The sequence below is a fragment of the Rhineura floridana genome, chromosome 10 (assembly GCF_030035675.1).
Source record: "Rhineura floridana isolate rRhiFlo1 chromosome 10, rRhiFlo1.hap2, whole genome shotgun sequence".
Taxonomy (NCBI): Eukaryota; Metazoa; Chordata; class Lepidosauria; order Squamata; family Rhineuridae; genus Rhineura; species Rhineura floridana.
Genome location: NC_084489.1, coordinates 89,538,564 through 89,553,372, shown reverse-complemented (window position 1 = coordinate 89,553,372; position 14,809 = coordinate 89,538,564). Strand labels below are relative to the sequence as shown.

At 42.4% G+C, this 14,809-nt stretch overlaps 1 protein-coding gene across 2 annotated transcripts in view; it reads left to right on the top strand.

The window, feature by feature from the left end:
• Window positions 1-14,809, top strand: part of LOC133365596 (KAT8 regulatory NSL complex subunit 1-like) — a 55,033-nt gene that overhangs the window by 17,087 nt on the left and 23,137 nt on the right. For both annotated transcript variants that reach the window (XM_061587782.1, XM_061587781.1), the window contains exons 2-4: window positions 3,241-3,382; window positions 5,024-5,221; window positions 10,087-10,214. In XM_061587782.1, coding sequence (XP_061443766.1) covers window positions 3,241-3,382; window positions 5,024-5,221; window positions 10,087-10,214 — 468 coding nt within the window. The remainder of the gene's footprint in view (window positions 1-3,240; window positions 3,383-5,023; window positions 5,222-10,086; window positions 10,215-14,809) is intronic.

Genomic DNA, 14,809 nt, shown 5'->3' with positions numbered 1-14,809 from the left:
GGAAAATGATGACAGACAACCAGATTGCAGCTATAGTGCCGGGGGGGGGGAGGACAACAGTAGCATTGAATGTGGCTGGTCTGAGCCTTTGAGCCTTTACAGAGACCTCAGGCATATTTGATCTCTTTATTAAATGTAATTGGAAGAATGGTGGTTGTTCCAAATTTCAACACAGACTCATTTTGACAAGTGTGAAGTGGTTAACAACTCAGAAGTATCTACTTGTTCCTCTGTAGATGGGTGGCATTCTGTGAGTACACATTCCCTAATCTACTTGTGCCATTTTTGAGTATGTGTTCTTCTGTGTATCCACTCTCAAATTCTATTCTTTGTTATGTGAACATGCTTTGAGTTAAGAATATTGCATAATGTAGAAACTTTCAGTCTCCTGTTCTGTTTGTTCCTTCAGTTATCTAAGGCTTGGATGTATGAAATCACAATGAAATCATTTTAAGTATGAATGCTGTTGAGGCACATTACTATGCACAAAGTTGTAATTACTGGTGCTGTCTTGATTGCTTTTCTGCTCAACCACCAGTGTTGTGTAGTATCATTTTCTCTGTCTTTTTTGGGGTTAGTTGATTTAGTGCTTCAAAATAACCTCAAGACCTAGATTTGCAGTGCTCAGTTCCAGTAACTTAAAGGTCATTCTAGGAATGTGGAAATGGAAAATTGATGGACTGAAAGAGGTTTCTACCATGTAGGTGCAATGTTAACTCCTAACAGGACTAGGCGTTTAGATTAAAAGGTTGTTTAGATTAAATACCTTTAGGACATGCATAAAATGTGCACACTGTAGCAGTTTTCTCTTCCATCGATATCTCTCTTTTTATGTGCTGTGCCGAAGAGCCTGCTTGGCGTATGCTGCATAGGTTTTGATGCATTGCATGCCAAGAAACCCAGGACAGTGGTTCCCAGACTTTTCCCCCCACTGACCATTTGAAAACTGCTGAGGGTCTTGGTGTACCACTTGACAATTTTTCTGGCTTCTATAGCAGTTGTCATGTGCTATGCTGTATGCTGTATTTTAATTGTATTTTAATTCCTTCTTTTATTTCTTATATTACAATTTGAATTCCATAGAATTCAGACTAACTGTTCTTCATAGACATGCTGTGGACCATCTGAATGAAGCTTGCAGGCCACTGATGGTCCATTGGTCACAGTTTGGGAACCCCTGACCTAGGGCATGTATAGCATAATGAGAAAAAAATTGCAGTGTGTCAGAAACAATTACATTGCTTCTGTTGCTCAAGATATTTTCTCTATCCATTATTCGGGTTGATATGACAGGCTATGCCCCTCAGTACCTTTTGTCAATTGACAATCTTAATAGTAGCAGCTGTTAATGTCTACTCAACAGTAAGACAGAATTGTGTTAAATACCAATGCTCTTCTGGAAGACTTGAAAAGCAGTCCTTCTCAGTTGTTGTACGCAGCGTCATGCCAAGTACATTGAGGGTCTTCCTCCCCATTGTAAATGCAATAGTGATAGGAGGGCACCTATGATCTTTGTCACTGTGATGGCTGTGTTCTTCCTCTTGACCCCCTGGGTTGCTGGGGTTGGATGGCTGCAGTTACAGTACATGGCTGGTGAAAGAAGGTAGGCCTTGTAGCCTAACTGAGACGGCAGAAGTCTGGAATAGTCAGACAGAGTTGCCTAGTCCTAAGTGAAAATTATGTCTGTGTGTTTGCTGCCAGGATAGAGAGTCACTTCTTGTCCCTGTCTGCTATTGAATGACCCAGTAACGTAATTAAAATGTTGACTACCAGTTATACAAGTGCATTTTTGGAATTCTTTATAATATGTGACCCATGATAAAAGAATAGGGAGGCAGTTATCAGTGTGGCATTGTAACACAACAAAGCATCATTCTAATAGCAGTTGAATGTCTGAAAAGGGCAGACCATTTAATTATTAATACCTATATAAGTTAAACAGTTAACATTCATCTTAAAGAAGAGGAGTGATGATGCAGAAGGTGTGATGTTCTTATAACTGAGACACCATCAATGTACATAGCACTTCAGAACAGCAAAAATAGCAATTATCTGAGTAGTTTTATAGCCTACTTGATTAATATTTGGAATAGCTAGAACCTGAATTCTGAAGCCCCTAGGAAATAATGCTGTTCTTTGAAGGATGGCATATGTACAGGGCCATTGGAGATAGTAACATGCAGGTAGATTCCAGGAGAAGAGCCAATTGGGATATGAAGGAAGCTTGAAAAAACATCACATTTAAAATTTCTTGTATGTTTAAATTTTTCAGGACACTTCTTGATTTAAACAAGCTATGGGCTGCTTCTTAACCATTTTTTTCCTGCTTGGAGTGCAGTTACTTTGATTTAAAAGTCCTCTAGAAGCACCGTGTTTTGGTGAAAAGATTTCTGCTAAATGTTGCTTTGACTTGTTTGGAAGTCCAGAGAAGGATTGCAAAGCCTGCATCTGGCTTTTTATTTGTTGTTACCACGTTAGAAAGTGGGAGGTGGCTCTAACTGCCTTGTAGGTAGATGCTCCCTACTCTGCCCTTACTGTTCAAAGAAAAAGATATATCAGTGGTTTACCTGGTATAGGAGCAAAGTGATGGAACTATTGGGCTTGCTTCTGAATGTAAGAAGTTCTGTGCTAGGTAAAAAAGAGCATCCATCTAGTTCAACATCCCGTTTCGAGCAGTGGCAAACTAAATGCAGTAGCTTTCCTCTGTTATGTCATCAGTATTCGGCATTAAGAAACATAGAGCATCTGAAAATGGAGGCTCCATTTAGTTTGTGGCTTAATAATAGCAGTAAATAGATTCTGAAGAAGAAGAGTCCTGCTGGATCAGAAAGAGGGTTCATCTAGCCCAGCACTCTGTTCTTCCTAGTAACTAACCAAATGCCTCTAGGAAGCCCACAAGCAGTGCACGAAAGCAGTCACTCTGTCTTGCCGTTGTCCCCAGCAACTGGTACCTAGAGGTACATTGCCTCTGAACCTGAATGTTCCATATAGTCCCCCTGACAAGTAACGATTGACGGCTCTACCAAGATGGAGGCCGTGACCACTTTCTGTGGTAATTAATTCCATAGTTTGAACAGTTTTAATGGTTATAATTTGTCATTAGTGATTTCCTAGGTGAAATGGTACATGCTGTAATTTATGTGTGTTCCTCGACTGCATTTACAATAATAAACAATGTAAAGAAAATAGGTTGAAGCATTAGGAAGTTGTACTAACAACATGCAAATGCTTGTGTTTCAGACGACGCCTAGCAGAGCGCCAGTGGGCAATGGAGAGAGCGGCCATTATCTGTCGGTGGACATGGCTACAGGCTCAGGTTTCCGACTTGGAATATCGCATAAGGCAGCAGACTGACGTTTATAAGCAACTCCGTGCCAACAAGGTAGGTCAGCTTCCTTCCTTTTCATTCCCTAGACTCTTGTTTGGGCAACATACTAAGTGTTTTCCATGATAGTTATGGATGTTTACCATAGGTTTTTATCACAGTTTATCTTGGGAGTTCAGGACTAGATCACCCATGATACAGTTAATGTGCACTGTAAGTTAAGGCCCACACTGTGGTATAATTAGAGTTGCAAATTGTGTTTGGGCTTCGTAGCTAACCATTTTTTTTAAGCCTGCTGTGAGGTCCAGTTCCACCTCAATCCTTCCTCCAATAGTATGATTTTAAAGCAGTTAGAATTATGTTAATAACATGTTGGATGAGACTGGACATGTCTTTCTTACATTGGGGCTAGAGGAGAAACAGACAACTTTGGGATACTTGTGGTGGTTGTCTGGGTCAGTCTGTCTTTGTATGGGATCTGATTAAGGGCACCTGCTGGCTGCAGCACTATTTGCACTACACAGACAAAAAACTATAGGAAGTTTATCCAACAGCAGATATCCGGCAAGTCCCCTACAGCTGCCAAACATTCCTGCTTCCGGAAGATTTGGGGACAGAGGAGGCAGGAAGGGGGAGATCTTAAGTGAATAACATTCTGTACACCACAAAACTGGATTTTAATCATACATGTGCAAGGCTTACCAAATCATTAGGGACATAGCAACCAAGCACCTTATAAGTCCCACAACAACACTTGTTATGCCTATACCCCTTTACCTTTGTGAGATGCAGAGCACTCGTAAAGGAGTTGATAGGCAGAAGAGCAAGCATATGCACTGCAAATGGTTGCTGAAGCCTGTGTCCGCAATGTCCTGATGTCACTTTCTATGCTAATCTACACAAGCTCCTGCCCTGACTCCCCTGTGTACACTAAGAACAGATCAAGGTCCCTTTCCTGCTGCTTCCTTCCAGCCTGAGGTGAAGCCATGCAAGCTCTCGCCCCAAGTCCCGGTCCTGCTACCTGCTGGGTAGGACTGAGCTGTGCCCAGGTAGGACTGAGCTGTGCCCAGGTCCTGATTTCAGGTTCTTTTGCATGTGCAAGTTTCATCCACATTGATTAAGGATTGTATAGGAGGAGAGCCTGGCTGGGAGTCCAGAGTCTGTGAGTTCAAATCCCCGCTTGTGTCTCCTGGGTGTCAAGGGCCAGCTAAAGATCACCCCCACAGGGAGTGGCTCAGGGGTTACGTGCCCTGCCACCTGTGCAGCCGTGGGCAAACTGCACAGTCCCAAGGAGCCCAGTTGCCCCTCAGCTGGCAGTTGCAGACAAGGAAGGGACTGGCTTGTGCAGCTGTGGCAAGCTGAGCAGGCCCTGGCCAGCTGGGGAGGACTAGCCTCAGAGGGAGGCAATGGTAAACCTCCTGTCAATACCGCTTCCCATGAAATCCCTATTCATAGGGTCGCCACAAGTTGGGATTGACTTGAAGGCAGTCCATTTCCATTTCAATTCTAATTAACCAACAAAACTAATTTATAATTTGTGTTCATGTTTTTATTTTGAATATATGTATGCATTAGTTGCCTTGGCGATTCATTGCAAGAAGACAGGAGATGGATTAGATAAATAATAAATAAATGTGCTGTAGTTCATTTATAACAGCGCCATATGTGTGAATAATGTCTTTTTAAAAAATTCCTTAGGGTCCTATAGTCCTGGGTGATCTCCAGCGTGAAGATGGGATGAGACAACAGAGTCGTCTAGGTTCTGCAGCAGTGGTGAACTCCAGGAAAAATACAGTACTCTCCTCCTCCTCACACCTGAAGGTGCCTACTGGAGACAGGCAGCGTGACTCGTCTCCCTGCATCACTTCCTACCTCCTGCAGAATGTAGAGAAACAGGTCAGCATATAGAGAAAGCATACAGTTTTACGATAACAAATTTTTTCTGCATTGATACTGCTTAGCAATGTATGGTCTGTTTTTTAAAATCTGCATTGTCTTGGATTTTGGCTTGAAGTAACCCCTGCACTTCATTAATGAATGACTAGAAATGTCATCCTGTTAAAAAAACACAAAACCAATCCTGTAGATGCGCAGGAGTAGTGTATAAAGTGAACAGATTGGTACTGGTTTCTAAAGAAAGCAGGATTTGGATTCCCCACCCCACCTTAAATAAATTGGTGAAATGTCTTGGTAGATGCTGTGTTCGCAAAGAACTGCTTTTAATTCCACCTGGCCTCTGTTTTAGTAGATGTCACTTCCCTGTTAAAATGCAAATAAAATCTTAAGTTTTATTTGTGATACAATCCTCTAGGAGTGTTCTTGAAAGGATTTGCACAGGTGAGGCTCCTGGGGAATTCTGCCTCTGGCCTTTTTGGATGGGAGTAGATAGATATAAAATGTGCATTATTGTCACAGGGACTGCATACACCTCTTCTGGTGGTCCCCTTGTCTTGAAAGTTAGCCACTTTGCAAAATACAAAGGAGATAATTATAAATAAGTTCTATACGAATGGTAATGGATTTCCTCTTAAGAATCTTTCCCCCAAGGACATCTTTTAAAAAATTATTACACTTTACTTAATCTAAGGCTCAAAGTATGTAATGCTGTAACGGTGACTGATTTTTGCAAGTGATGATATGAAGCTTGAGATGTAATACCTATTGATAAATGCAACCGTTCTCCCAATAACCTAAACTACCTTTCTCGTATTAGCTTTCTGGAGAGTGGTGAATACTTTTTCATACTTTTTAAGCACATGGTTTCCAGTTTACTTTTATTTCTACTGAACTTCCTTTTACTAGTCTCTGATTTTTACCATGGGCTCTTATTTAATAAGGATTTCTTGGCCCCAATGCCTGATGGCTGCTAGGGACCATGGTAATAGCAGTCTGGGAAATTTTGCTTTTCAATTTCTCTTTTTGCTCTTTCTCTGCAAGCTTCCAGTTCTTTCAGACTTCCCAATTCTTCTTTCCCATTGCTCCTTTTGAGGTATCTTGCTGCAGTCTATTCCTCAGGAGTTGAGATGAGGTATTAATCCTGATACCTGAGTGACAGGGAGTAAAATGCCTATTTTGCACAGCCTTCTGTAAGCCCAGTTTTCTGTAGTGAGATTTTGTAATCATGCATAGGATTGTGCTGATACATTATTTAAAGGGGGGGAGAGTTTTATTTATTTATATATTATATTTATATCCCGCCCTTTCTCTCAGTAGGAGAAATTAAATAGGAAAAAGCTGGTGGGATTTTAAGGGATAGCATTTTAGCTGTTGAAAAATAGCAGGACATAACACCACTCATTTGCTGCCAAGTGAATTGGACTGAGAACATAAATGTTTTAGTAAAGTCGCATGAAGATTTTGCAGAACTGAGCTCTTCCATAATTTCTTGGAAGCTGTTAATGTAATCAAAACACGTGTTTGTTCCCTGGCATTGGCTGTCATGGTGGCTTGCTTCTTAAAGAGCAAATCCTTTCATTAAAGGATAGAAATAACCCAAAAATAGATAAAGAGGGCTCCTGCGACCATTTCATGTACAAGCACTTCAGGAGTAGTGGGGAACTCCCACGCTGATGCTGGGGCTTCGTGGTGGAATTTGGGCTCATGCAGGTGATTCCTTGCCATGGTCCAAGCGCTGCCTCTTGGCTAAGTTTGCCTAGTGATGAGAATCTCTGTGGACTTCTCTGAGCCACCGCCTGGCCTTAACACTGAGCGTGTCGCTGGTGTGTGGAGGACTGTATTCCAAGAGCTCTTTTTGGTCTGACTGGACTTCATGTATCACAGGATGATTTTTTTTAATGGTTCAGGTTTTGTCTACAATTTACTATTACTGCTCAGTATTGCACTTTTTGGGTTGCGGTTTTCAAGAACTCTCTTGATGGGGAGGTTAGATTGGCATTTCTTGAGGAAGGCTGTGGAGGATGGTCATGAAGGATGTGTGTGTCCCCTAGAAAACAGATCCTGAAAATACTACCCCAGCTGATGTGGCTTCTGAACTGTTGCCACACATTTTTCTCTTTCTCACTCTGCTTGCTCCCGAATGTATTTTTCTCAGCAAAGTTACTGACCAATCCTGTGTGTGTCTATTTGGAAATAGGTTCTGTTGGTTCAGCTGAGCTTATTTGTAAGTATGGTTTCCTAGGATTGCAGCCCTAGAAAGTTAAAACAAATAAACAACCCTCAGGATGCCAAATTCTGTACAGAATTATTCAAGAGTGTAGCAAATGCCTGGAGGCATAGAAACATATGTCCCTGATTATAGCTTTCCTGTGTAATAGACACTGAGGTTTATGCATTTCCTGTTAAGCGACTGTTTGTGCATCCTCCCTACAACAAGGCCTACTTTCTTTTACTTATTTATTACATTTATATCCTGCTGTTCCTCTCAGAAGGAGCCCAGGGCAGCAAACAAAAACACTAAAAGCACTTTAAAACATCTTAAAAGAGAAAGATTTTAAAACATCTTAAAACAAAACCTCTTTAGAAACATATGAAAACAAACATCTTTAAAAAGTAACTTTGAAAACATCTTGAAAAGCAATTATAGCACAGATACAGACTGGGATAAGGCCTCTACTTAAAAGGGTTGTTGAATAGGAAGGTCTTCAATAGGCGCTGAAAAGATAACAGATGACGCCTATCTAATATTTCAGGGGAGGGAATTCCAAAGGGTAGGTGCCACTACACTAAACATCCTCTTCCTATGTTGTGCAGAATAGACCTCTTGTGCAGGAGGCCCTCACCTGCAGAGCGCAGTGATCAACTGGGTATATACAGAGTAAGATGGTCTTTTAGATATTCTGCTCCCAAGCTGTGTAGGGCTTTGTTCTAGAACAAAACTAGAGCCTTGATGTTGGCCTGGTAGGGCATGGACAGGCAATGCAATTCTTTCAGCAGCGGGGGAACATGTTGGTGATACTCTGCCTCACTGAGCAGTTGTGCTGCCACATTTTGCACCAGCTGCAGCTTCCGGACCAACCTCAAGGGCAGGCCCATATAGAGCGCATTACAGTAAAAGCGCTGAAGCTAGTAAAAGGCACTCTTAGCCACTGAGGTCATCTGGGCCTCTAGTGACATAGATGGATCCAGGAGCACCCACAGACTGTGAACCTGCTCTTTCAGAGGGGGTATGACCCCATCCAAAGCAGGCAATTGACCAGTTGTCCAAACTCAGGAACCACTAACCCACAGTGCCTCCATCTTGCTAGGATTCAGACTCTGTTTATTGGCCCTCATCCAGCTGAATCCAGGCACTGGTGCTCGGCTTGCATGGCCGATTCAGATGTTACAGAGAAATAGAGCTGGGTATCATCAGTGTGATAGCTGGTATAGCTCAGTGGGGTGGAGAGCCTGGCTGGGAGTCCAGAGTCTGTGAGTTCAAATCGCCGCTCGTCTCCTGGGTGTCAAGGGCCAGCTAAAGATCACCCCCACAGGGAGTGGCTCAGGGGTGACATGCCCTGCCACCTATGCAGCCGTGGACAAGCTGCATAGTCCCAAGGAGCCCAGTTGCCCCTAGCTGGCAGTTGCGGACAAGGAAGGGGCTGGCTTGTGCAGCTGTGGCAAGCTGAGCAGGCCCTAGCCAGCTGGGGAGGACTAGCCTCAGAGAGAGGCAATGGTAAACCCCCTCTCAATACCGCTTACCATGAAAACCCTATTCATAGGGTAGCCATAAGTCGGGATTGACTTGAAGGCAGTCCATTTCCCTTTCATCATCAGTGTACTGCTGACACCTTGCCCAGTTCTACTGATGACAGCTCCCAAGGGCTTCATATAGATGTTAAACATCATGAGGGACAAGATGGTACCCTGCGGCACCCTACAGCGCAACTGCAAGGGGGCTGAAAACAATCACCCAATGCTGTTCTCTGAAGATGACCCAGGAGATAGGGTCGGAACCAGTGCATTCGATATCCATCTCACCAAGTTGGCTCAGAAGGATACCATGGTGAATGGTATCAAAAGCTGCTGAAGGATCAAGTAAGAGTAACAGGGTCGTACTCCCCCTGTCCTTCACCCGCTAAAGGCCATCCATCAGGGCAACCAAGGCTAGTTCAGTCCCATAAACAGGCCTGAACCCAGATTGGCATGAAACAAGATAATGCTAAACAGATAGCTGAGCTTCCTGTGTATAGTTTAGCTGTTGTCTTCAATGAAGGTAGTTAACTTGGACTTTATGATTCTGAAAGTGACCTACTTTTAAAAATGCTTTGAGAAAAATTACCTGATGGCTTTTGTCAGAATATTTGTGGCCGGTGTGTGGGGTTTTGTGTGCGTTTCGGGGCTCTCTCCCCTCCAGAGCTTCTAATGTAATTTGTTGGAAATTACTGAATATGTTAAAACACCATATTAGTGAGAGCTGAAATTTTGAGAGGCATTTTAAAATGTTAACTGCCATTGTTGCATCGCAGGATTTCAGCAATAGAGGATAATTGGATTACTTAATTCTTTATGAGCATTTGTTGTTGGTCTAATCATTATTGAGGGGAAGGAAATGCTGAGCCCTTATTTTCAGTTAAAAACTGTTCTTAATTTTTGAATTGGAGCCTGTGGTGTATTACTGGATCTTTTTGAATTCGGTTATATGAAAAGGGACATGAGATGATTCTGGATTATCCCTTCTGGGATGGCAAACTACTTTCAGTTTTGTTCAATTGCTGCTTTTGTTTTCTTCACCTTCATGCTTCCAGAGCACCAAACAAATGAGTCTTCTGATTCATTCTGTCACGAGACTTGCTTGAGTCTGAGATTTTATTTTTCTCTTGCAGAATTCTCGCCTTGCGCAGTCTTTAAGAAACCTTGTGTGTCAAAGTCCCTCCTGTACACCCATCAATGGGTCTCCAGAGCCCCCCAAAGCCTGCACAGCACCCCATCAAGTCAACGGAATAAGTAACTGGTTAGTCCTACTTTTCTTACAGGTTGATCAGTGCAATGGTTTGGAGTTTGTCTTGTTGAGTAAACATTACCTTCAATACTGACTTTGATGAAAAGAGAGAGAACTGATGTGGTTTTGAGATAATAATCTCTTCTGTTTGGATTACCATAATTGTATCCATTTTCAGGCCTGAAATAGAATACATAGTTTTGTGAAGCTTGTTGTGAGAGGCGATACATTCAGGTTGCTTGTGTGTGGCTCATAACCTGGCATTGTCCACATATTATAGTGTGGGAAGCAAAGGCTTTCTGTGTCTTTTCCTTCTGTGCAATTTCATTTTCAAATGTAGCCATAGAAGAACCTTTGTTTGGGGGAAAGAGGCCTTAGTCTGTGACGAACAAACTCGCATCACAGTTTTCAGGTTCCAGATAATCAGATGTCACCTTTTGCCACTATAACAGCTTCTGAAGAAGCATTGATGGAGTCTCGAATCTTTCTTCAAAACAAATACCAGTTTACTACTGATCAAGCTTGATCAAGCTTATCCAATTCAATGGAAAAAGATCCCAATGTTGCCACAAGACAGTAAATACAAGCTATTGGCATCTACAAGTACCGCACATGGGATTTTAATTCCTCTGTTCTGCCGTGGCAAAAAAAAAAATTCTTGGACCTAGAGAAAGGCATTAAATTGATTGAATGAGGTGTAGATGGCTATTTTCATACTGGTTGCAGGCTGTTGGGTATAGATGGCTTTAGTATGGTTCGTGTGTGTGACCTGTTCTCTGGTCTGTCTCTACATGTTCTCTTTAGTGAATATTGCCTGTGAAGGAAAGATGCATTATTTGTAACTCCTCTGAAAGCCACCTGGATGCAGTGCCTGTGGTCCATACGCAAAGGGTAGTAGTGGCTCCTTACGAGGGAAAGTCTCGATGTGCTTAATAGCGACGTTGGGTTGAATCCAATCGAGTCATTGCATGAGCAGAACAATGGCCACTCATGAAACAGATCTTCTTATCCCTCTCCTCCCTGTCTGGGCCCCCAAATAAGGCTTGTAATGTTAGGGGAACTCTCAGAGCAGAGTTTTGGGGGCATGTGTGTTTGCAAGGGTCACACGGGTGGAAAAGTTCTCTTGTGCTCATGTTTTTCCTACAGTGGCTTAGTTGCATATAACCCATTGTTTCCCAATGAGAGTGGTGTATGCGTGTTTACACTGGACCTGGTTCAGCCTTCCAGTTCAAACTTGTTCTGTGCTTGGAATCTAAAGAGGCACTTCATCTCTTTTTTTGTTTGTTTGTTACGATCCATTTTATTTTGGCATTTGTTTACTCTTTCTTGTTGGTTTTGGAACATTTTGTATAAAGGACTCTTTCTCAGTTCTTATTTTTCAACTCTAGAGCATTGCTTGAATGCTTAGGGCTGAATGCTTAAGGCTGACCTGAAGACAGGGAATTACAAAGCAATGTCCTTGGGTTCATGTTGTGCAGACATTTGAAGAGACGTTTCCCTGCCCATTGCAAACTGATTGTATGAGGATAGGAAGTTCAACAAAGGCAATATTTACTGGAATATTCCTGGAATGCTGAGAACACACCCTCCCCACTGGGCTGGCATCACAATGTTCTGAAGTGATCGGGACTTTTCATGTAACGTGATAAAGGAAGCCCCTGTGCTCTAATGTTGTCCTACTTTCCCTTGGGGCAACTGGCTGGCCTCTGTGGAAAATAGGATGTTGGACTAGATGGACCTTTGGGTCTGATTCAGCAAGGTTTTTAAGTTGATAGGACAGTCTTTAATTAAACTTATATCAACTTTGCTTCTTCCATCTCCTGGATTTTCTTGAGGTTCTAAGATGCAAGGCCTATTTGGTTTTTTTTGGTTTTGTTAAGAAGATAAAATGGATATATATGTTTCATATAGAGACTCTTGTTGATTCATAGCTATTTCAAAATGCATAAATGAATGTGCAAATTTATTTTGTCTAGAAGTTTCGTATTTCTACATTTGGACTCATTTCTTCTAAGTTATAGGCATGTTATTTTGCAGTTGCTTCAGATGGTGATTTTTAAGAGTGTGAAAAAAATAAGAGGACTGGGCTTCATTTTTTTTGGCCTTTTAATTATTAGAGCCAATTATAGATATTGGATTCATCTGTTAACTTCTCATTTTACAAACACATTTTTGACTTTGAATTGGAACTTTTGCACTCTTCAGATGAGCCTTTTTAAAAATCAGAGGGTTTTGCTTAATACTAAGTAGAAGTAACAGGATGCAATGGTCTGGCTTTGCATGTAATGCTAAGCTAGGATAGGATTTCCAGCATTTCCAGCCCTCCTTCCCTCCTTACCACAGCTGTGAGGAGAAGTCCAAAAGCTTCCATTTGTGTTTTAGATTAAACACAGTTTAGTGGTACATCTAAACTGTGGTTAATTTTGACTATAGTTAGTGAAAACAAACCAGTTTAGTAAACTGTAGTTAGGAAGTTGTCTTGCTTTCACTAACCATAGGCAGAGATGTGAAGGCCCAGGGTTTTATCCAACCGTGTCCCTGCCCAAGTGGAATGGACTTTCACTCATGCAACAGGACTGTGCCTTGGCTTTCCTTCCCCTGCAATCCCGCCCCCAATCTGCTCCAGAGGAATGGGGGATCCTCTGGAGTAGATTTAGGGGATGCGCCCGGGGGGGGGCTGCAGTCTGAAAGTCTGTGCAAGGCAGTGTTGAATCTCTCCTTATGTTTTGTACAAACCTGTGTCGCCCAGGCATGGCACAGTGTATTGCAACAATTCATGGTTTATTGCAATGAATGCAGCTATTGTCAAATGCTTAGAGTGACTGTTTAGTGTTGCCTAAGAGACTGAAAATCTTCACATGTTGGCCATTGCTTGGGTATTGTGATCAGTATATTTTTAATTTCTGTTGGAAGCAGATAACTCGCTAAATGTTGGGGTGAAATGCTAAATGGCTATGACCGCAGATTCTTGGCATGCACCCTCCCCCTTCAGTTGGATCCCCACCTCTGTTCCTGTCTGCTCAGTTTTGCTCTCACGTAGACACTTTCCCCCCTAAGTTACCACAGCAGTGAGGATGCGGAAAGCTTGCATCAGGTGCAGATTACTAACTTGGGTGCTTTAAAAGGGGTGTAGGCAAATTCATGAAAGATAAAGCTATCAGTGGCTACTAGGCATAATGACTTTGGAAGCTTAATCGGTTTAACAAATATCTAGAACAGCCTTCTGCAACCTCCAGATGTTGGCCTCTCAAATGTCATGAGCCCAAGCTAGCATGGCCAGTGGGCAGAGTTCATGGGGAGTGTAGTCAAACAAGATCTGGAGGACTTCCGGTTGGGGAAAGGTGGTTGAACAGATTGTTTCAAAAAATAATACAGTATCTTGAAACTATTTTCGGGGGGGGGTAGTGGCAGCCTTCACTAGTGTCAGCACATATGCTTTTTGTAAGCAGTAGCCTACTTGATCTAGGAATGAAATGGACTTTTTTTGTGCATGGTCTGTTTGTTGCCAGAAAGAACATCTGGGTGTGTATGATGCATCAACACTTCCTCTTAAATGCTGGTTGTTTGTGTTGCAACCAGCAGTCCTTTCTGATTCTGCTGATTCCATCAGCTGTGTGGCATTAAGTTCACTCTGCCCTCCCTGCCTATGGTGGTGCGATCCTCCCCAGAAGGAGAAGTGGTTCTGTTTTGATGGGGTTGTTTTGGCTTGAATTGTAAAGCACATGGCTGCCTGCTGTCAGACCTTGCGATATAATAGGCTATAAAACAAAATAAACACAGCAGTGTATTGCCTGTCTTAAGGTTTTCAGTTTGAAGATGTTTAATCTTGATGAAAGAGACTCTGATCTCAGCTTGTGCTGCTGTCTTTGCCAACACTATTTCTTTGGGGTATCCAAGGGTGTGCATCAGCAGGTCACTGCTCCTTTTTAATTGTTTAGGCTTTATATTTTGTTTTTATAAACCAGTTACTCACAAATATTAAAGTTTAATATTGCAAGTACAGGATAGAGGAGAAAGCTGGTGACTTTTCTTTCCCTCTCAGTCTGTGCTATTGTAATGCCGGCTGCCTGCAGCTTGCTTCTGCTGTTAACTTTTATTTAAATAGGTGGGCCATACTAGCGTTTTTCTGATGGCCCACTAGAGCTAATCTGTCCTTTTTTGTTACTTTGCTATTACTCTGTAATGCAACTTCTTGATAAATTGTGGCACCACTGTGAACAGTCTTCTGCTGCCGCTTGCATGTGAGTTCACAAAGCCTTTCTAATCCATTTTTTCCTTCCGCTCATGGTTCTGTGGATCCACACTATTGGACTGGAGCCAAAGATTGCCTGAGCAAAAGGCCACTTGCTGCTCAGCAAATTTGCCTCATTTCATCCTCCCCCTTTGTGTCACAGGGAAGCAACATTCCTGAATAGTGTGGGCAGTTACGGCAGTTTTCTTCTCCCATTTCAGCTCTCCATGATAATAGTGCATATTGCTTAGGTGGGTTTCGGACACTCTGGAGAGTCTGTTCAGAGGGGGGAGGGTAGGGGATATGACTGTTGCACAAGCAATCTTCTGGATCCAGGCCATCGTTTCATAACATTAACAAATAAGATAATGGACAC